This window comes from Mastomys coucha, unplaced genomic scaffold (assembly GCF_008632895.1).
Source record: "Mastomys coucha isolate ucsf_1 unplaced genomic scaffold, UCSF_Mcou_1 pScaffold4, whole genome shotgun sequence".
Lineage (NCBI taxonomy): Eukaryota > Metazoa > Chordata > Mammalia > Rodentia > Muridae > Mastomys > Mastomys coucha.
The window spans coordinates 10,878,589-10,902,438 of record NW_022196910.1 but is presented as its reverse complement, the minus strand read 5'-3'; the positions used below and the strand labels follow the sequence as shown (position 1 = coordinate 10,902,438).

The 23,850-nt window shown below is 44.7% G+C and overlaps 1 protein-coding gene across 6 annotated transcripts in view; it reads right to left on the bottom strand.

The window, feature by feature from the left end:
* The window catches only part of Syn3 (synapsin III), a 467,567-nt gene that overhangs the window by 65,960 nt on the left and 377,757 nt on the right, over positions 1–23,850 (bottom strand). For all 6 annotated transcript variants that reach the window (XR_004112682.1, XM_031348897.1, XM_031348899.1 and 3 more), the window contains one exon: positions 11,904–11,966. Coding sequence is in view for 5 of the 6 variants with exons in the window: in XM_031348897.1 (XP_031204757.1) it covers positions 11,904–11,966 (63 nt within the window). In the remaining variant the exon portion in view is untranslated. The remainder of the gene's footprint in view (positions 1–11,903; positions 11,967–23,850) is intronic.

Below are 23,850 nucleotides of genomic sequence, written 5' to 3'. Positions count from 1 at the left end.
TGGTCTGCCTATGAGGCACATTTGATCGACAGGGCTGTGGAGGAGCTTGGTTCTGCCTGACTCCAGAGTCAAACCTACTTGAACTATCACTGAGCACATCCTAACAGGTGACAACACTGCTGTACCATGACTTATAGGTGTCTGGGAATCTCAGACTCTACCCATTAGCTTCCAGTGGAATCTTTGTATAGGCACCACCATGTTCAAGTGCCATGCTGTGCAAAAGCCTGGGTGGCATTCATTATCTCAGCACCGGAGCCTCCCTTGCATTTCAGGCCTCATCCTGGAAGGGGTGTTGGTGGGATAATTCTTAGGGCCGAGGCTACAAGTCAGGGTGACGGACAGAGGATCTACCATTGTTGACTCAAGCATCCAGGTTTAGCGGCATCTGAGAGTGAGAACGTGTGTCTCCCAATCATAAACATGCATGTGTATACTCCCAAACACAGCAACCCACATTATATCTTCCTGGCCTTCCTGGAAGAATGAAACTGCTAGCTTCCCCAAACTCTAGCTATTTCCAAGAAGCCAGAGTTGTGACTGGTTTCCCTTCCAGGAAGCTCACTGTGCAGCTGTCTGTGCTGAGACACCAGGAAGGCAGGTGGTTGTCTGAGGACATCACTGCTCACATGGGCTGATAGTGAGACTATAGTTTTCCTGAGAATTTGTCCAGAGAAGGGCTCAACTGACACCAGGCTGTGTTCTGTATGGGCTGCTAGAACTTCCTGGAAGCTGACCCCCTTGAGCATGAGCACCAGAACACAAGGAAACAATATGAGCATGTCATGTGCAGCTTTTTGAGATGAACTTCTTCTTGGTCTTAGTTTATCTCACCGGTAAAATAGGTTTGATAGCAACATCTGCTTTAAGAAACTGCTCATTTCTATTCTACTGTGTTCTATTCTGGTCTATTCTATTGCCTCTGCCTCTCTGTATGTGTCTGTTTCTGTCTCTGTGTCTCTCTGTGTCTCTGTTTCTGTCTCTCTGTGTCTCTGTCTCTGTCTCTCTGTGGTATGCACATACATTTACATGTATGTGGAGGGCAGAGGTCAGCCTTGGGTGTTGTACCTCAGGAGCTTTTCACCTTGTCTTCTGAGATGGGGTCTCTCACCAGACTGGAACAAGTACATCAGCTAGACTGGCAGGTGGGTGAGCTTCAGGGATCAGCCTGTCTCTGTCTCCCTGACACTGAGAGGACAAATGCATGCTTCCACTTCTGGCTTTAAAAAAAAAAACAAAACAAAACCCCAAAACCTAGATTCTTGGCCCTCATGTTTCTAAGACGAGCATCTTGCCAACCCAGCCACCTCCCCAGCCTCTAGTCTCTAATTTCTCTATTATCTATGACTGCCCATGGTGAGGAGAGTAGGAGCCAGTCCTCCCATTGAACTCCCTCTCTGAGGCTCTGAAAGAAAGGCCTCTGTGGGCTTTTGTTACACACAGTGACAGGATGGGCTGGCAAACACTGCCAGGAAAGCAGAAAAGAAACCAAAATCTTAACTGCTCCAAGACGGTTTTTGTTTTTAAAGATATGATGCATTCCTTGGAGAGTCTCTGTGTGTCAACATCCACCAGAACTGGCTATTTATACTTATTACTTCTATAGGAGGCTGGTCATAGGCCTCTATGCTCATGACAAATAGGACTTGAAAGTGGTAGGGCACACACTCTTTTGAAACCTAGGCTTGGTCTATTCTTCATTCTCTCGAGATGAATCTTGTTGGCCGGGCATGAGGTCAGTAGACCAGAAAACAATTTCCATTCTTCCATGAAAGGTCAGTGCTCCTCTCAAAGGTACTTCATGCTCCTCAGTGGGGCTTGTGAAATCTCTTAAACATCTACACTCTACTAAGGCTGGCCCTGCTCAGAGCATTTCCATACTGTGGAAAACAGTGGTCTTTCAGCTATACCCTGCTTTAGAGGTTCCACTGTGGTAAGAGACTCCATATCCTAGGGTGGGGTTACGTTCTATCCTTTAAGTTCCACACTCTTTGCAGTTTTTCATCATGCTCTGTGTAAAAGTAATATATATTTATTTACTTTTGAGACAGTGTCTCATTGGGCAGCTCAGGCTAGCCTTGAACTCATGACCCTACTACTTTAGCCTCCTGTATACTGGCTTTATAGTGTCATCACCCTGGCTTTACCCTCACTTACACAGGAGATGGTCTCCACAGTGTTTTGAGGGCAGAGATTAGGTTGTATTGATTCTCTCACTCCCAGTGTAGAATAGGCACTAGTCTGTAGGTGTACCAGTGGAGGGCATGGGTCAGTGACTGTACCCACTGTGTCCTGAGTGGGCTCTGTGAAGCACCAGGGTCAATGATACCTCCTTACTAGGCAGCAAGAAGAGGAATCTGTAAGGCCCGATGATCTTGATTCTGACCCTGTTTTGTGAGTGTGTGTGTGTGCATTCACATCTGTGTGTGTGCATGAATGGAGGCTAGATACCAAGGTCAAATGTCTCCCTCTACCATTCTTTTCCTTATTTTTTATTTTAGACAGGGTCTCTCACTGAGTCTGGATCTCATTGTTTTGACTAGATTGATCTGGCCCAAGAGCCCCTGGGATACACCTGTTTCTGTTCCCAGTATATTACTGTTACAGACAGGTGCCACCACACCTAGCTTTTACATGGATGCTGGGGATCTGAACTCCGGCCTTCATGCTTACACAAAAAGCACTTTGCCCATCACACAATCTGTCTAGTGCCCTGCCTCTGATCTGCAAACCTGTGACCTTGGTAAGATGTCTCCTGGGGACCTGTGCAAATCAGGGCTTAGATCTAATGTCCAGGAAGGCCTGGAGGCTCAGATTATGCATTTTGGGACATATATTGCCACAGATGTGGAAACTGTTAATCTGTTCTTTCTCCTTCTTAGCTCACTACCAACATCTGCTCTGGGCTATCTCAGTGAGATTGAAGTCCTGGGAATTTCAGATATTTTTCTCAAGTTTCCAGTGATGGCAAATGGCAGAGACAATGAGCTCACAACTAGGAAATACTAGAGCTGGAAATCATGTCCCTCCACAGCCTTCTTCCCCACTCCATAGTCACATGCCATTTTGATGTTCTTGGCTTTATGGGTCCTCAAGTGATGGATAAGTAAAACCAAGACCCATGCTCATCTAGGGAAGCTGCATTTAGGTTCAAATGACAGGTCCACAGGAGCAGTGCTGACGCCAGGGACGGAGAGGCTGCCAGGACAAGCCAAGGACAAGGCTTGAACCTAGGCCAAAGCTCTTTCCAGTGAACCAAGGATGTGGCAAGTGGATGATGATAAAATGCCATGAGGGAATCCTTGCTAGTGAGCTCCCAGTCTGGATGACTCTGTCTTTAATATGATATAGAACGGGTTAACAGGACCATCGAATGCCTGTTCCCTCCCCTACTGAGTAGTCAGAAGGGTCGCATTTTAGAATCCAAAGGTAGGAGTCTATAAGTTGTGTGTGTGTGTTCATGTATGAAATACACATGGATACAAACATACAACGGATTACCTTTATTCATAGAAGCCAGGCCTTGATCCTGCATGTCACATCATCCACACCCTACAGGCTTCTGCTGACCACAAGACACAGATGAGTCTCCTTTCTGGCAGACTCCCAGTGTCAGGAGAATCTTATGATTCCTTAACTGTTCCCTTGGGCCCTATTCCTCCACTCACTTATCTCCTTCCCCCTCTCCGGCATGGAGGTCTAGGGCCACCTCCACCCACTTGAAGAGCAGACAGTGCTGGGAAAGCTTGCTATGTGAGTCAGCCTAAGGGAAGGGATCTGGGTCCGGGCTGCTTGGAGCTGATGACAGCAGTGAACTGGCACAAGTCAGAGTACATGAGATGCTGGGGCTGCTAGAGGCGCTGCACCTGGGGCCGACACCTGGTCCTCCGGAACAGACAGACATACTCTAGGTTGCTTTAGCTCTGTCATTCACTGCCTGATGTTTCGTTCAGAGGGACAATAGCCTGTAGGAAGCTATGTAGCAGGAAGAGTTAGGACTTATTTTAGTTCAGTAAGTGGCTAATCAAAATAATAGTTTATATTTGCAGATGGACGTTGAAGCTCTCTTGCAGTAACCATATACCAGCTTTACCCTTCACCTTCCTAAACAGGATTGATGTATTTATTGTGCTGTCACTATAACCCCAGGTGGGGCTTTATTGCCTTTGTGTTAAAGATGTAGAGATTTAAGTGCGTATAACCAGTATATGGGGAGTCCAGACCTTGTGAAATATTCTACATGCTTTCCTCACACTGCCCCTGGGACTTAGACTTGACTCTTTCATGGTTTCTTGTTTGAAAGTAGGTCTTGCTATATTTTCTAGGCTACCCTCTAATTCCTGGCTCAGGCCATCCCTCTGCCTCAGCTTCTCCAGGAGATGCCTCCAATTTTTTTGCCTTTAATGCTGTGATGGTGTAATAGTTTTCTCCTTGCTGTGGTAAAATGACTGACATAATTGGTGTCAGCATTGAAGGGCTTATTTTGATTCACAGCGTGGGAAGTCGTGGTTGGGGGAGCTTGACATAGCTGGTCACGGTGTATCCACAGTAAGGAGGCAGAGAGATATGGGTTCAGCTTGCTTCCTCCTGTTTATCTAGTCTGGAACTCCAGCCTAAGGCACAAGTGCTGATCACATTCAGGGGGGATTCTCCCCTCTTGGGGTACACCTTTCTGGAAACACCCTCATAGATACATCCAGACCTGGATTTTCCATGGTGATTATAAATCCCTCCAGATGGTGATATATTACATCATTCCTTTCAATTAACTAAAACTATAGAAACTCATCAATGAAGAGTAATATAGGGATCTACCAGAGGTGCCATTTTTTGCTTGTTTTTAAGAAAACGTCCCACTACATAGCCCAACTAGGTATGTAGTAGGCTAAACTTAGCCTCTAAGTTATAGCAATCCTCCTGCCTTAACATCCCTGGTGTTGGGATTACAGGCTGGAGCCCTCATATTTGGAACTATGAGGCCTTTTTGTGAAGTTACCTGTGGGAAATAGCAAACTCTTTGCACCTACATATTTGTCTCAATTTTAGGGGGTCAGATATCTGACACTAAGACACTGCCTGTATTATGGTAAGAAGATCCTACTTGGGAAGCTGGGCAGTCTCCAGTGTTCTTATTGCTACAAAGTTGCTACTTCAATAAGCCTGACCCTGACTTTTCCCCCTGCCTTGCCCACCAGATGAATGTAGAATCCACAAGTCTAAGCTTCCTGACCCATGTTTCATGTTTTAAGAATGCTGTTTGCTGCATCTCTGGTCCTCCAGGACTAGAGAGTTCCCTCATCCATGCTTCATGTTTTGAGAATGTTGCTTACAGCATCTCCAGTCCTCCAGGACTAGATAGCACATTCGTTAGTTAATTATTCTTTACTCACCAGTATGTCAGTGTCTTTCTTCCTTGAACTCCTGGAATTAGAGCACAATCAAGAACTGACAACACACTTGTAGCTGTAGACTCTTCCTTGCTCTGGATATCACAGAACCAGGGCTATATCCTCAGAGTCTGTTCTGGTTTAAAACCTCATGTTATTTTGAAATCTAACACAGCTATGGAAAAGGACACACAACGCAACAGGCAAGTCTGTGAACAGACACAAAGCAAACATCCCTATAGCCATTCTTCATCACCAGGTCAAGAACGTTGCCCACGTATGCCTCAGTTCTGTGAACACGAGTCCTGAAGAGAACTTCCACTCTAACTTGTTTGTTTTGCTGGAGATAATCTGCGGAGTTTCACATGACATAGAAGTATTCAACTACTAAGCCCCAGATCTGCCCTTTTTGGGTATCCTAAATCTTTTATTACCTAAAAATATCCTAGTTAACTATAGGAACCTAAAAACTATAGGTTTCCTTGGGGCTTTCATCTTCATGTGAATGAAATGATCAAAATCAGCATCCCTAAGTATCCGACTTAGTTTTCTCAATAGTGTATTGGTGAGATTCACTCATATTGTACGTGTAGTTTAGTTTTCTTGTATTCCTGACACCTCTAGCCAGCTTGCATGAATCCATTGTGATTTTTGTCTACTGTTAATGGATACATGAGTTTAGAAGTTAACATCAAAACTACTATGACAACTGCTTTGGCTTGCATGTGATGCATTTAGAGCCAAATATACCAAAAGAACTCCTCTGTCTTCAGCTTCGAAGCGATAGGTTCTGTGTCCTTGCCAACACTTAGTGTTATTAATCTTTTCATTTTTAGCTACTCTGGTGGCTATAAATTTTATTTTCACAATGGGCAGTGCAGCTGAGCTCATTTTCATCTACGCATATTTGTCACTTGCTGAGGTAAGCGTTTGGCAACCTGACAGTCGTTTGACTCATACTGAATTTCCAGCCAAGTGAACTCTCTGACAGCTGATGATGTTTAGTCATCTCCTGTTTACTTCAGTTGGGTTTGGGGTCCTCAGAGCGGGTTCAGGCATCCACCATTCTATTGTCAGCTAATATCCACTGAGTGTCCACTTGTTCCGGCACTGAACTAGAACGTGATGTGCAAAGTTTCTCTTAATCCTCACAACCAGCACGTGATGCCGATACCACTATCATTATCTTCACTTCACAAAAGAAGGAGTTATGGTGGGGGAGGATAGGTAAGGTAACTTATCTATAGTGTCACAACTCACAAGTGGTGGGATCTAGATTCAAATGAGTATCCATAGTTGCTGTAATGTGCTGCTTTCAAAAAGGAAAACACTGAAAACTTAACCCCATGAACACTGGATGTCCCTAATCCTGTAGAGACTTGATGCCCCAGAGAAGGGAGATGTCCTGGGGTTGCACCCTCTTAGAGTCGAAGGGGAGAGGGAATGGTGTGAAGAACTCTTGGAGGGGGGACTGGAAGTGGGCATAACTTTTGGGATGTAAATAAATAAAATAATTAATTAAAAATAAAATAATTAATTAAAGAAGAAAGAAAAAACTCTCATGTTGAATCTCCAATAAATCATAAATGCTTTAAAAAAAGACTGTAAAAACCTGCCTGTGAATGCTCATGTCCCTTATATAAAATGGTATAGGAGCTGCACCTTCTGTATACAGCTTCTACATACATAGCACAATATACACACCATGTATCATATTTTTAGAGAATAATGGCAAGAAAAATAGTCATTTTAAGTATAGAGACAATTTTTTCCTTATTCATTTCGGGTCTGTTGGTTGACCCACAGATCCACTGATATAGAGTCCTGTCTGGACTTTGAAATACTACAATATACCTCATGTTAACTCTACAATCCCCACAGCATTGTCTGGTTTCCGTCCAACGGAGGAAATAAAATCAAATTTATCCAAATGCAATGATTTTTCCTTCCATTTAACATGGATGATGTTTGGGGCTGTCTGGTTCTTTGTTGTGGGAGGCTGTCTTGTATATTGGGGGTGTTGAGTAGTACTCTGGCTTCCTCCTGGTAGGTTCCAGAAGGACCTCCCTGTTACCCTAACTGTAACAAGTAAAGCTGTTTTCAGACGTGGCTCAGTGTCCTCTAGGAAGCAAGTCCCCATCTGCTTATTTATCACTGCTGCAAAGCTCATGGTGTGCCCCACCCCTACCCCTGTCCTGATTTTCTTTCTACTGCTGTGATTGACAGCACATGATCAATAGGAACTTAGGGAGCCAAGGGGTGGTTGTTGTTGTTGTTGTTTGTTCTTTTGGGTTTTTGTTTTGTTTTGTTTTGTTTGGCTTACATGTTCCAATCACAGACCATCATGGGGAAATCAGCAGAAACTCAAACTGAGCAGGATCTTGGAGGCAGAGGCCATGGAGGAATGCTGCTTACTGGATTTCCCCAGATGGCTTGCTCAGTTTGCTTTCTTATGCCAGGCAGGACCACCTTCCTAGGGATGGCACTGCCCACATGAATCATTAATCAAGAAAATGCCTCCAGGGACTTGTCTGCAGGCAATCTGATGGAGGCAAGCACTTAAGATTCCCTCTTCCCGGATGACTTTAGTTAGTGTCAAGTTGACAAAGCAACAACACACAACAAATGAACAAAACACACACACTAATCAGCACACCCACGATTTCACCCTGAACCTCCCCACACCCATCAAACTACAGTGTATCACTAGATTTTGATTCCTTTATCCTTTATCTCCTGGCACCCACTCTTCTCAGTTTTAATGTAAGGGAGTTTGTCTATTCTCTTGTCTTGTTTTCCCTGATTTATCGGGTTTTTCTCAAGCTCCAGGCACACTCAACCTTGTGCAGCTTTCCCATACCTTCTTGGCAGCTTGATTTCCTCTTCTTGGCATACTCATTCTCGTTATCAGGATAGACCACTATCTATTAGACTTTCCAAATCAAGCAGTCAGCTCATTCAGATGGGTTTTCCCATGTGGTTGGGAGGCGAATGGCCCATGAGGAGGACCCTGACCTCATGAATGGATTAATCCATATATTGAATTGTTGCTTTAATGTTATACCCCACTCAAAGAATGTCCATATAGGGCAAAACAGCAGTCTTTTACGCTATGACCTGTTTGGGAGATTCCACTATTGTAGGAGCCTCCATGTCCGAGGTGGAATTAAGTTCTTTCCTTTAGGTACAATATTCTTTGCATAGTCTTCCATCATGTCCCATTTATAAATATTGTATACTTGTTTGCCTTTGATATAGGATCTTGCTGAGCAGCTCAGACTGACCTTGAACTCATGACCTTATTGCCTTAGTCTCCTGTGTACTGGGATTATAGGTGTCATCACATTTAGCTTTATCCTTACTTACATAGGAGATGGTCTCTACAATTTTTTGAGGACAGGGACTAGGTCCTCTTGATCCTCACTCCCAGTGTAGAATAAGCACTGGTCTGTGCGTGTACCACAGGAGTACACGTGTGTGGACCAAAGGCTATGTCCACTGGGTCCTGAGCAGGCTTTAAAAAAAACAAGGTCATTGATACCTCCTTACCAGGTATCTTTAGGGCATGCTTTTCCTGAGCCAGCCACCCATTTTCCTTCTTAGGTGAAGGCACAAGGAGTCTGAGAGGCACATGCTGTATTCTTTACCCTCTCAGCACAAACATGATGTCATTTGCTCAGTCAGCTTCCCCAGACTGCTCCTTCAAAGATAAGGAGGAAACCCCTCCTTTGCCCCGTGCCAGCATTCTAGAAAGCCTGTGTTTACTTTGGTCTGTGCCACCTTTTCGCTTTGGGGATTGACTTTTTGGCTTTTGGGACCTCCCTCTCACCCATGAATTGCATCTATGTCTTTAGGCATTTCTTTCTTTCCTTTTGGGATTATCTTAAGTTTCAGGGATATAACTAAGTCGGTGAGAGACCTCTAACTTTACCAGAGCTGTTCAGGATGGTGACAGTGGACAGATGGAAAGAAACAACTAGAGAAACAAGGGTCAAGTGACAAGAACTTGGCGACCATTTGGACATGGAGTATGCAGAGATGACTCTTACATTTCTGAGTTGTTTGTGCATTTTTGCTGTGTTGGAAATGAAAGATAAGCTGAGGCCTGAGATCTGCTGGCCAAGCATCCCACCCCTGCGATACCCTTGCCCTTTGATTTCGGTTTTGAAATAACAGAATGGCTGGTTTCTGTTGCAGAGATGGAAGTCACAGGACAGGAAGAAGATGAAGAGGAGATGGGGAGATAACAAACATTGTCTGGAATGTTTCCATGGAGACAAGGGAGCAAAATACAGGAGGTAATTAGAGATAGGAACGTGACTGCAAATATATGACTCAGGAGGCTGTTGAGATGAGAGTGGCAGCTGAAGCCAAGGGAGTTAGTGAGACACAACAGTGTGCTTATGGAGTAGCCATGGTCAGGGAGGCTCAGGAGAATTTATCCTTGAAAGAGACTGAACATATAATCAGTGAAACTGAAGAAGAAAGCTGGGAGAAGAACATGAATCAGAGGCCACTAGAGGAAAATTCTAGGATAGAAGGGATGTCCAGAAAGCTTAATTGATGCAGAGACATCAGTTCTGGTCAGAAGAATGCCCACTGAATTAGCATGAAGGCCATTGGGAACCCTAAGGAAATCACTTTCAGCCCAGAGAAAGAGGAGGAGGAGGAAGGAGAGGAAAAGGAGGAGAAGATGGAGGAAGAAGAGAAAGAAGGATGAAGAGGAGAAGGAGCAAAAAGAGGAAGAAGAAGAAGAAGAAGAAGAAGAGGAAGAGGAAGAGGAGGAGGAGGAGGAGGAAGAGGAGGAGGAGGAGGAAGCTACAGCCAGATTGTGATATAGAGGAGGGAGTGCAGAAAGAGGGAACAGGTTTCTAGAGAGGGATTCCCCCATCTGTTCATCAGGCCCCACCCTAGGCCCTGGAATATAGTAATGGGAAAAGAGACAAAAATTCTTATCTTTATCCTGTGTGTATTCTAAGAAGTCTGCACTTATTATGGTTTAGATATTATGGTTGAGGTATTAAATACCTTCCCCTACTCCAGTGATGAAGGTTTGGTCCCCATTGTAGCAACTTAGAAGCAGAGGCTTGCGGTGTGTGTGTGTGTGTGTGTGTGTGTGTGTGTGTGTGTGTGTGTGTTTGATTAGATTAGGATAACTCAGATCTCATCAATGGATTCATAGCATAATAGGTTTCCAGGGGAGTGGCTTGTTATGTACTCTATCAATTTCTCCTCTCTCTCACTTCTTCTCAGCTTCCATGACATGAACAGTTTTGATTCACCATACCCTCTCTGCCATGGTGAACTAAACTGTGCCAGCATAGTCCCCAAACATGCCAGATGACCTTGATTCAAAAATTCCCAAACAGCCCAAAATAGGCAGGCAGGCAGGCAGGCAGGCAGGCAGGCAGGCAGGTAGGTAGACAGACAGACAGACAACCTTTCTAGAAGCTGATTTTCTTATACATTTTGTCACAGAGAAGGCTGGTTCATACAGAAAGACTCATTTTTAGAGGTTGTTATTAGAATCATCATCTAACGGGTAAAGAAGCCTAAAGAGGCGGGTTTAGAATGTGCCCCACCCTGCCCTGCCTGACCTTGAACCTTTGACTTTTTCCTTATCCACCTGAATGGGAAGAACACAAACTGGAAGAGAGCACCAGACAGCCTGGTAGGTGGAGAAGAAGATAGACATGAAGGGCAGAGCTGTACAGCTATCGGAACTGGTGAAGACATGGCTTTCCCCTGCTCATCACTTAGCTCTCTTGCTGAGGCCTGAGAGGTATACTACAATACCCACCCTCCACCCCGACACTGCCCTCACGACTACAATTGGCTTTTCCTCTTCACTGGGGCTGACCCATCCCTATGTCCCCCTCCCCGGAGGCAGGCACACGAACCCAAGCACCAAGCAATCTTCCATGAGATGTGATCCTGGAAAGTGAGACTTTAGCCATTTGGCTTGGACAAATGGATCAGTGTTTTTCTCCAAACTGAGTTGAGCTTTGACACTTGCACCTGAGAGGCTGACCAATCCAGCCTCTTTGGATGTCATCTGAGACTGTGTAAAATATACTGTTTAGTCTGGTGGAAGCTGGCTGACTCCAGGGGCTCCTGCTGTGCAGCCCAGTTTGCACCTTTGTGGTGCTAGTCCAGCAGGCGATGCAGGGACAAATAAGACAGGAGCTTATGACACAGCTACGACACAGCAGAGAAGATAATAGCTACTTAGTACAGAAGAATCGTTATTGAAAAAGGTTATTTCTTCATGTCTCTTAAGCTATAACCACAGAACACTGTAGGCTATCAATTCAAGGTGATGTCCAGAGATCAGGCTGAATTAGAGAGAGACAGCACACGCAATGCCAGCTTACAGGAGTTGGGGGCAGAGGGAGAAGGATTATGGGTTTCTTCTGACACTCTTTTCCAGGGGACTGTGCCAAGTGCGGAGGGCTAACAGATAGTCTGGGGAAGCTGTGGTTGTATCCACTATGTGTGTTCAAGTGCTTCTCATACCTTTCCCATGCCAGCGTGGGCATGCCCCAGCTTGATCACCACCGGGAAGTTCGGGGCTGTGAGCTGAAAGACACAAGAGGAAATCACCTATTAGCAATCTCAGAGCACTGCGGCAGAGAGGCTCTGGGCTATCTGTTCTGTAAAAAGATTCACTCATAGAATGCTGTCAGGGATCCCACAGAATGCTCTGTGGGAGATTACCCCCCTCACTCCCCCCTCACCTCCCCACCCCCCGCTATCACTCCAATATGTCTTTGCACATCTGAACTCTCAGGACCAGCTTGTCTGGTGTCACCCAATAGACCACGGAGATGGAGATGTTCCAGTCAACTGATTACAAATTTTGGCTTTGCCATAGTGCAGCTGCAGGCAAAGCATTACATGGAGCCATGCCTTTTTTTTTTTTTCTCATCTGCAAAATGGGGGTGATAATACCAGTTCACACAATGGGATGGTTATGAAAAGGCAGGATTTTTTCTAAAAAATAAAAAATCCATTTTACTATTTTATGTGCATGGGTACTTTGTCTACATGTATGTATGTGTACCACATATATGTCTAGTGCACACAGAGGCCAGAAGAGGGTATTGGCTCCCACAGAACTGTAGTTGCAGATGGTTCTGAGCTGCCGTGTACATGCTGGGAATTGAATCCAGTTCCTCTAGAAGATTAGTCAGCTCTCTGAACCACTGAGACATCTCTTCAGTCTTGTGTCAGGAATTCTAAAATGGTAAGGTCACAGCATAGCAGCTTCATTTTTCCTAGCACACTTCTGCCTGCATTAATACTCTAGATGCCTGGAGAGTCTCATTACTCAGTGCAGGAATTCATGTTCACTTTTGCTACTAGCATTGATCAGTTATAGCCCACAGGCACTGTGTTAAACAGCTTCCTGGTGTTGGCTTCTTTAAAGTATCCCACAGTTTTCCAGGCTTTACCTGCCTGGTCTGTCAAACACTTCTAAACCCAACACAAGGCTGAATAGAGAATCTATGTTTCAATCTGTACTGTTAGCAACATTTTCTCTAGGTGTGTGTATGCGGCTCTCCCTTTGACATAAATAAAGACTGTTTAGAGGGAAAAATCGTGAGGAAGCTCACACCTGAGCTTCGATTTGTTTTATGTTACTCTTACATTGTTTGAAGGGTGTTTGCTTGGTTTGTAGGAATCTGTTCTGGTTTGCCTGAGGTCGAAGTCTATCTTGACTTGATACATAGTAATGGTGTCAGTCTCTTCCCTTTGAGTCAGACTGCCCCTCAACAGGAGTCAGCACATCCCTTTCTCTAGGCTGTACAGGTAGTGAGCTATCACCTTGGGTTATTCCCAACAATGCACTTGTCCTTATGCATGAGGGGCCCTGAGGAATTCAGTTCTTCCCTCTGTGTGTCTATCTTACCCAATCTTACCCAATGGCTGCAAACACCTAGTTGATTAATGGAGCACACTTCTGAGTGTATTTGTGAGTATATTCCCAGAGCTGACTAGATCTTGAGACTTTGACCTAATAAACGGATCAAGCCCTCGGTGGATTCAAAGCAGGATGGCACAGCTGGGAGGTGGTAAAACATCCCAGGTGGAGGGAATGTCCCTGGGGACTGTGTCCTGTCCTGGCCCCTTCAGAGTGCTCTTCTGTTTCCTCTCCACCATGATGTGAGCTGTGGCAGCACCCCTTCCCCAGGATGGACTGACCTATTTGAAACTGTGAGCCAGAATAAACCCTTCCCCATCATGTAGTTTATGTCAAATATTTTGTCAAAAAAAGAAAGAAAGAAAGGAAGGAAGAAAGAAACAAAGAAAGAGAGGCAAGGTATATATCATCTCATTACACTCCCACAATGGTCCCTTGAAGAAATCTGGGAAGGTGCGCATCTATTATTACTATTATTATTATACTTTACATATAAGAAAATTCACCAGCTGAGGACTTAAGTTGGATTCTGTAAACTCCAAGCTCAGTTTGAATATTTCCCCCTTAATTCAGGCTAAATATTGCCATACTCCTGAACCCCAAGGTGAACCAATTTATCTTTTAAATAAAAAAAGTTGTATTTGATTTTGATACCAAAAGCAATATGCACTCACTGAAAATGTTCGGAAACTTCAATAAACTGTTAAGTATATAAAAAAGGCAATAACAGTCATCCCAGACTTATCATCTGCTAGAATAAGAGAGAGAAAAGGCATTATAGTTGTTTTTTTATTTGTTCTGTTTTTATGAAATTGAGAGCACAGTGCATATCCAATTTTGTTCCCCACTCCTTCCACCTAATATTAAGTGGCGAGCGTGTTCCTGGTGGTTATTGTGGGTTTCATATCTGTGAGTGACTTCAAGTGCTCTTGAAAAGCAAAGGGGCATAGTGTTGATGAAACAAAACCCTGCCCAAGCACTTAAAAGCCATGATGTCATCCTTTCCTTGATGTAACCCTTTCCCTCCCACCCTAGAGGGAGCCAGTGTGTAGATTCTGTATTTATTCATCTCCTGCATTTGATCCCAATTTTACTATTATATAATTCCTAACAAACGCTGTACATCTTTAAACTTCAGCTTCCACACTTTCATACACACATGCATACTTTGACTCTATTACCCCTACTTTGTCATCCTCTTCCCCTCCCATCAAACACCTTCTTCTGCTCAAGTCTTTCTCCTACTTTTATGTCTATTTATTTGTCTATGACACACTGCTTTAAATTAGGGTTGCCCGAAAGAGCATGAGAGGGGAAGCCATTTATTTGAACAAGGCTCACCAGCGGCCACACCACTGAGGAATATGACTCTCCCAACTCCAACCTTTAACTGCCTACAGCTCCTCAGGGAGGGGTGGGGCCTCTCCCCAGCCATGATGGCCCAGCCTTGAGAGTTCATGGGGCTGTGACAGTCATAGCTTTATCACGTTTCCCCTTCTCCAGCTCTCACATTCTTCCCACCTCCCTTTCTGCAATGTTCCCTGAGCCCTAGAGAGGGTGACATCCTTGTCACATTTAGGACTGAGCACTCCGCTCTTATTTTGAGCATTTGATCAACTGTAAGTTCCTGCATTGGCTGTCACCCAATGTAGGCAGATGCTTCTCTGGCCAAGGCTGGGTGCTCTATGGGTATAAATGTAAATATTTAGAAGGAACTTTGACATCATGTTCATATTGCAAAAGGATTGTATTATATTCTTGCCTAGGGCCTATGACTTCTCCAGCCTTGGGAGGTTTACATTTTATCTATCTGACCAATGTGAGGTACACACTGAGTGTGTTTTCATTAGGGATCTTTTGTTACCTGGCATAATCAACACACAGCCATCACTGCAGACTGTAGACAAACTCAGCAACTGAAAGATTGGAGGCTTTGCTTCCATCTCTTTTAAAGATGAACCTGAAGGGGAGATGGGTGTTCTCTTGCCTCTGCCCTGCCCATACTGGTCACAGGTAGCACTGGTGGGGCGTGGAGGGAGCATGGCATGCCGCTGGTTCTGTCTTGACTTTAGGGCAGATATTAGTTTTCTGATCTACAAAGGGGGCTGATAATAATCAATTTGTAGGGCTGCTAGGCAAGGGTGTGGCAAGAGGAAGAAATGAGGAATATAGAATACTTAGCTAAAAGTACCAAAATCACAGGTATGAAGCAGAAGAGAGGGGTGGGAAGGATGCTCTAACCCTGGAAGCAAGGGGGAGAGGTTCAGGAAGACTGGATGATGGAGACAGAGAAAAGAGGCTCTGGTCCCCTGGCACCTTCTAATCTGGAATGAAACAAGCTGAAATCCCAATCCAGGAGAATCAGATGGCTATGCCAGGAGGAACAGAGTCAGAACTGATGACAGTTGGGTGACTTCAATGTCAAGAGCTTGATTGTGATAGTTATTTTTGATATCGAGCTTGAATGGATTGGGACACACCAAAGGGATCAGTAAAGCATACTGCTGGATGTACATGTGAGGACAATTTCAGAGTCAGTTAGATTACAAGGGCTAGGACCTAAGCAATGGTTAATGAACTTAATGATGGATTCAGACTTTAAAAAATATTACCTAAAGGCAGTGGAAACTACAGAAGATGGATGGGATCTGGTGAGGGGAAGTGGGCCATAGGGATTTGTCTTTAGAGGTCATAGTTTGCTCCATGTGATGAAGATTCCATTCTGTCACGTGCTCTTCAGGCCATGTTGCTCTGACCCATCATACACTCAGGACCACTAAATTTACTAAAATCTCTGCAACTCTGAGCCAAAGCAAGTCCTTCCTCCCTTAGGTTGTTTATGTCAAGCATCTCTGTATTTTGTCACAGTTCTGAAAGACAACTGAGCGGCACACCAGCGAGTAGCTTTACACAGCCCCTAGCCCCTATACTATAGTGTGTTTTAATAGGTGTATTTCTAGGCATGCCCTACCCCCATGACATATCATAATCATTGGAATCAGCGGCTGGTTTCAAGCTGGTGGGGGTAGAAGGAGTTATGACATTCCTAGGAGCTGTCTCTGTTTTAAGTGACACTTTTAAAATTAAGATACAGTATTGAAGTGATCATGAAAATTCAAGACAAGGAGTTTTATCCCTCCCACCTCACCTCCAACCCCTACCACCTCCTCAATTCTGGGCATTAATCCTAAGACCTTGTACATAGTAAGCAAATGATCTACCACTGAGATGTATCTATAGCTCAAGGTGGGGGAATTATTTGCTTGCAGTTGTATCATTTAATTATCTTGATCTGTTGTATTTATCACCCTCATCTCTATATCTAATTTGTGTTGAATTTGTACATCTCTATATCTAATTAAAAACCTAGGTATTCTACAATAATATCTAGGAATTATATAATAACAATATAATAGATACTATATTATTATACATGATAACAATAACATCTGAGAATTTTACATCTATTCTTTTCCACTTAGCATCCGACTGCGTTTTCTTTTCCTTTTCTTTGTGTGTATGCATATGGTGCATTTGTGTGTACACTCGTGAGTACCCGTGTTTGTGCCTGTGAAGGTCAGAGGTCAATGTCAAATGCCTTCCCTTATCACTTTTCACATGACAGTGTCTCTCACTGGCTCCGTGCTGGTTGGTGAACCCTAGGCATCGCCCCGTCTCCAGCTCCCTGTGCTGGGATTCCAGGTCCATGCTGCCACCCCCATTATGTGAATGAATGCTGGGGATCTGAATCTTGTGCTTATGCAGCAAGCATATCACCCACTGAGTCATCGTCCCATCTTGGCCTGCTGCTTTTGTCAGACATGTTTCTGACATCTCTTGCTTTGCCCTTTCATGCCTTCTCTAGCTCGGGTGACTACTTTCACTTGCCTGGTGTGCTTCTGTCCTTTGTTCACGGCACATGTCTTTTTACACACTTGTGGCACATAGTGGTGTTGATGTCTAATTTTTTATTTTTTTCAAAACCAGCTCTTATCGTTTGCTTTTGCGATGCTGTGGATGGAACCCAGAGATCTGCCACCAAGCTACACCTTTACCCATGCTTAGTTCTACATATTAGACCATGCATGCACAATCCTTCCGTCATGACAGACACAGTCCTAACCCAGTCATTGCAAGAGCTGCACTGTGTTCCACACACGCCTGTTTTGCAATACTTTAGCTACTTTCCTGACAATGAACGAACATGCGAGTGGTTATTTCTCTCTATCTCCTTCTCCCCCACCTTCCCTGCTACTGCAAACAAATTTCTACAGCACACTCCTGTGTACCTAGTATTTTATCTCCAAAGGATTAGACTTGGAGCTTTCCAGTGAAACATAGGCAGAACTTGGAGAGACTGGATAGGTTTTTACAGTCAGTTGTTCTAGCTCCAGAAATCAAAGTGGGTGCCGTGAATCTGCATGTGAAGAGTCCACCCATGATATCACCCCTGCCTCCCAGACTAAGGCTGATGGTTTTCCAAGGGTCATGTCAGAGCCAGGAATAAGACCAGGGACCTCTTGTGCAATGTACCTTAGCGTCATTTCCTTTCTGGGCTTTATAGATAAGAAAACAGAACAAGCCGTTCACTTGAGCTCAGACAGGTTAGAGAAGCAGCACAACCCCATGGCTACCCATCTCTTCTGCTCTGTTCCTCTCTTCCATGCTGCGTCTATGGACTCCAAAGGCCATTCCTATTTCCACCCCTTTGCCACAGCCCAGCCCCTCCCCAAACACAGACAGGTCACAGAGGACAGAAAACATCTTGTTAGCTGGGCTATTTTTTCTCTTCCCTTTGCAACAATAGCTTTATTTAGTTTCTTTCGGGATGGTTTCTCAGGGACCCTTTTCCCGGTCCCATGGCCCCAGACACTCCAGAGTTCAGCACTGCCCCATGGCAAGAGGCCTGACATCCTGTTGGAAGGGGCAGATCCATCATTGAAAGCAGATTCCCCACCCTGATAAGGCCTTATTCAAAAGTACCCAAATAAGCTAAAATAAGTGGGGCGGCCCTGTGTTCTTGCAGGGTGTTCCCCTGGGAAGATCAGAGCCCAGCAGGCTGAGCCAAGGTCACTGTTCAACCAACCTCATCCTCATGCTGAAGCTAGAACAGAAAGTACACAGTGGGCACTTGGACAACTTCCTACCCAAGGTGTTCCATCTACAATCTTGGTAATAAAGATCTAAGTATGTGAAGAATGGATCCTGGCTGCACCACTGCTATAGTCTGAGCATGTCTCCAAGGGTTCATGGAGGAAGCCTGGACTTCAGCTTTATGTTGAGGTGACAGAACGTTTAAGAGGTAGGGTCAAGTTCCAGTTGGTTAGGTCATTGGTGGGCATTCTAACAGGTTTTGATGGGGTATGGCTAGCTTTGTAAGAGTGGGTTGGTGCAAGAGCTCAAGCCAGGGGCCTTCCCCACTGCTTTGGCTCCCCAATTCCCCGTATGACTATTCACTGTGCTGGTTCATTTTTGTCAATTTGACACAAACTAGAATCATCTGGGGAAAGGGGGCTGCAACCAAGGAACTGCCTGCATCAGATTGGACTGTAAGTGTGCCCAGAGGTTACCTTTTATTTTTTTTTGTAAAGAGAAGTTATTCTCACTATTTTAAATTATAGTTAGGTATGTGTGTCTGCATGTGGATATGTGTACAAGTGCCTGTGGGGGCCCGAGGTGTCCAAACCCCTGGATCTGGAATTACAGATGGTCGGGATCTACGGGAGATGGATGACTCTGACTCCCAAGTACTGGGACCAAAGGCAGCCTTCTGTGGGCAAACACCAGTCCCAGTGAGCAGTCTTAGGCTGTGTAAGAAAGCAAGATAAGTAGGGGACAAAGAGCTAGCTAATAAGCAGCACTCCTCCATGGCCCTTGCTTCAGTTCCTGCCTCCAAGTTCCTGCCTTAGCTTTCCTCAGTGATGAAGTGTAACCAGCAGCTCAAATAGATTCTTACTGTCCCCTTCCAAGTTGGCTTTGGTCAGTGTTTTATCACAGCAACAAAAAGCAAACTAGGAGAGTCCGTCACTATTTGTATCTCTGTGTGTATTTCCTTACAGCCCATTTCTCTACTTCTCTATAGGTGTTCTGAGGATGAAGACCTCTCTGTTTTGCTTGCCACCATAACAGTAACCCACAAGGCCCGGTACATAATGAATGTAGCATCCTTCAGATCTAGAATTACAGGCGGCTAGGAACCTGCTGAATATGGATGCTGAGACCCAAACTCTAGCCATCTGGAAGAGCAGCAAGTGTTCTTAATCACGAAGCCACGTCTCCAGTTACAGCTTCTATTTTTTAATTCTCATTTTATATACAAAGAAATGGGGTAAAGAGAGGTGGAAGATTGTTCTAAAGATCACCCAGGGAGAAAATGAGGCAGCTTGGATCTACCAGAGCCCCTCACCCTACCCACCATGTGGTAGTGACATCCCTGGATCCTCATGCTTTCTGCGACCAAGAACTTCCTGTGGTGGGTGGATGGAAGCCCTCAGACCTGTGAGGGTAAATCTAGTGTGCATAGAACCTGAGCAGTGTAGGGTAAGGTGGTGGAAATAGGGACTCTGGAGCCAGGAGGCTTCAAGTCGATGTCCGGTTTCTACCTTTAGGACTATGGGCTATTGCTTGAGTCACAACCAGATTGGTAGCTCAGTTTCCCCACTTTCCAGTAGGAAACTCATTAATATCAAGCTCCCTAAGAAGCAATGGGTTTCTGTCTGTTGTTGATTGTGGTTGAGACCAGAGGGTTGTCCTAGTATAGGATGTACAGATATGAATAAGAAGCTCTGCAGGCACCTTCATTTCAACCTTACAGTCATCACAAAGAACATTCTCCACTCGTATTCCAACCTCACTCATGTGTCCTGCCATGCACCTGGGTGCCTAAGATAGACATGACACCTGCCCTGCCTTCCTTAATTCTTATGCTATCCCAGGTCAAGGCCTGGTATTTGGGAAGGCCTAGCTAGGTGGTATTTGCTGGTGGCCTATAGGCTCTCTGCTCTGATAATTCTGCTCTGTTTTTCCTCAAGTGCTGCTTCTAGTGTTTTGGAAAAAAAATACTGGTAGCAAATTTAGAATATTTAAACTGAACATGCTGTGCCAACAAGTAAGCATTCTTCTTCTTACATTTCCTGTTTCCTTGAGAAGTGCAATAGTCAGAAATGAACAACCCCACAGGCTGGAGCCACCAACAAGCTTTCCTTGTCCTTGCCCCATGAGCTTAGGGTTGTAGCTTATATAAGCTTAGGCTCAGGTTGCCAGCTTATATCCTTACCCACTGGGGGACTCTACTGGTGACACTTGCATGCAGAGGACATCCTCAGGGGAAGAGCTGGTCTTGAGCAGGGGCCAGAGATGCCTGAAAGGCAGGGTATAGGAGCCGACCCTCAGGCTCCTGAAGAGAAGATTCCTCGGGATCCCAAAATTCCTGGGTTACCCACTCTTCTCTCCTTCCTTCCTGCCTCCCTTCTTCTCTCCTCTCCTTCCTTCCTTTACCTTCTTTCTGTTTTTTCCCTTTATTTACTTCAAGATTGTTTTTTTTTTTTTCTTTATACAGGGTCTAACTACACTACACATGCACCCTGTCTTCCCACAGGAGTCTCCTTGGGCAGGTTTCTTAGCCTCTGTAGTGGTTTAAATGAAAATGGCCTTCATAGACCCATGGGAATGGCATTAATAGGAAGTGTGGCCTGGTTGGAGTAGATGTGGCCTTGTAAAAGGAAGTGTTTCACTGGGGGCTGGGCTTTGGGGTTTCAGAAGCTCAAGTCAGGCTCAGTCTCTCTCTCTCTCTCTCTCTCTCTCTCTCTCTCTCTCTCTCTCTTCCTCTTTCTCTCTCTCTCTCTCTCCCCTTTTCTCTCTCCTCCCTTTCTGTTTCTGCTGATACAGATATAGAACTCTTTGATATCTCTCCAGCATCATATCTGCCTAGGTACCAACAGGCTTCTGCCATAAAAATAATGGACTAACCCTTTGAATATAAGCCAGCTCCAATCAAATGCTTTATTTTATAAGAGTTGCTATGGTCATGGTGTTTCATCACAGCAGTAGTAACTCTAACTATGACAGCTTCCCACCCACCAGGGCTTTGTCTGTACAGGGAATAAAGTACACACCAGAACTTCATTGTTCTGGTATCTGAGTCTGTATGTGAAGCACACATTGTATACATCTGGGTCCCAGATAGTTCTCCGTGGGCAACAGAAATAGCATTCTACTGAATATCAACCCAAACACACCAACTTTACCCATTATAGCTATGGGCATTGTTTTAAAACATTTTTATTTTTGAGACAAGGTCTCTTGGTCCCCACCTAGGCCAGGCTGGCCTTGAACTTGACACATAGCCAAGGATGACCTCCTCCCTCCATTTCCCCAGTGCTGTGATAACAGGCATGCACCATCATCATTCCTGGCTCAGTGTTTTGAATATTGAGAATCAAACTTAGGATTTCCTGCATGCTAGGTAAGTATCTGTTGACTGAGTTATAGTCCTAGTCCCAGGTCATGCTTGTTATATTTCTCCTCCTCCTCCTCCTCTTCCTCCTGCTCCTTCTTCTTCTCTTCCTTCTCTTCTTCCTCTGCCTCTTCTTCCTCCTCTTCCTCCTCCTCCTCTTCTTCTTCCTTCTTCCTCCTTATCCTTCCCCCCTCTCCCTCTTTCCTCCTCCCTCCTCCTTCTTCTTCTGGGATTGAAGCAAGAGATTTAAGGATTTTAGGGAAGCGCTCTACAACTGAGCCACGCACTTAGTCAAATTCACCATCTTTTTCTTTTTTCTTTTTAGGACTTCTCTTCCTCTTCTTGAAAACTTTTTCTTGAAAATATTTTTAAATCACCATTATATTGATGGAACTGGATTACCGACTCTTCTATGCAGAATGATTCCAGACATTCTCTAGTCATGCATACAGGTGCTCACCTGACAGCGTTACTACCCATCTGTGTTCCTCTAAATCTTACACAAAGCTTTATTTCAAAGTTTAACAATAAAAGTCTTCTGGATGTATGATTCATATATGAAAAAATTCACCCTTTCAAGTATTTGATCCTGGGCCTGTTGAATGCACAGAGCTGTTCAACTGTCACCACTATCTAATGTCACAGAATCACAAATGAGGCAACTTTCATAATTGATGTCTACTTTGTATATGTTCATAAGATTTATCCACATTGTAGTATGTGTTCTTTTTATTGACACATGATATTCTGTTGTATAGGTGATGTCTAACTTTTATATGTATATATACATATGTACATACATACATACATACATACATACACATTTGCGTATTGGATGTTGAATTCGGGGCCTCATATCTGCTAAGCAAGTGCTTTCTCACTGAATTACACCCTACCTCAATCCCAATATAGGTTAGAATGTCTCAGTGTACGTTTCTAGCATCTACAGGTAGACCATTAAGGCAAACGAACCTAGAAAATCTCAAAGCCACGGTTAAGACTGTCAAGATCTCAGCTCAGACATCACCCCAGTAGCTCACCAGTCTATTCTAGAGGTCTGACTTTCAGGAGGGAAGACAGTTTCTCCTGACTAAATGAGCTTGGGATTCTTGCACCTGTGTGTGTTACACCTTGTTGGCTTGCTTCCCCTCTAATTGAGTCAGATCTTCAGTACAACTGTTGGATCCTTCTTGCTAATGTTAACATCTGAAAGATGCTGAAAGGGGGAAAGCTCAGAGAGAGAATGCCGAGGGCCTGTGGCATATGAATTATGCTTCTCCTCACTGCTTGCTCACAGTTTCTGCTCAGCTTCTGATTACAAATCAAGATATAGAGCTATGTAGGTCCTTGGCCTTCAAAAGAGGGAGCATCTTATGTTCACCAGCGGCGATTCTTGGTAAATTTAAGATGGCTTCAGGATAGGATTTGTCAGCCATGACTAATTTCACCCTGACTCTCAGTTGCACCTGCATCCCTAGAAAGAGAACTGATAACTTCTCGGGCCAACCAGAAAAGCAGAAAAGACCCCTGCCAAGGCAGGAAGGCAAGGCAGCCATAGAGACAGGAATAGCGGGGTACAAATGAGCTGATGGGGAAAACTGGAAAATGGGGGCTTTAGTTAGGAGGGGAGACAACACCCAGAGGAAGCCCCACTCCCAGGCGCTCAGAACACCCAGGATCAGGGGTGAGCAAGAACCAACATCTGTTCCAACACTGGGAGTAACTGGGACCAGTGGGACCAGGCACACAGGAACTCCGCCAGCAGAGTGACTTGGGTTCCTTCCGGTTTGTCTGGGTTAGTGTTCTTAGCAGACCTAGGGCACAAGCTCTGCAGCCAGTCCCACAACACACAGAGAAAGCCATACTCCCAGGTGATCTACCAAGCCCAGGATCCCAGGATCCAAGAACCACAGGATCACAGAGACAGCTTGACTCTGAGGAGTTCTGACACAACCAGGATCACAGGAAGGACAGGCTCCAGTCCGATTTAGCAAAGGCAGGTCGCACTAGAGTTAGCCAGATGGCAGGGGGCAAGCATAAGAAAACAAACAACACAAACCAAGGTCACTTGCCATCATCAGAAC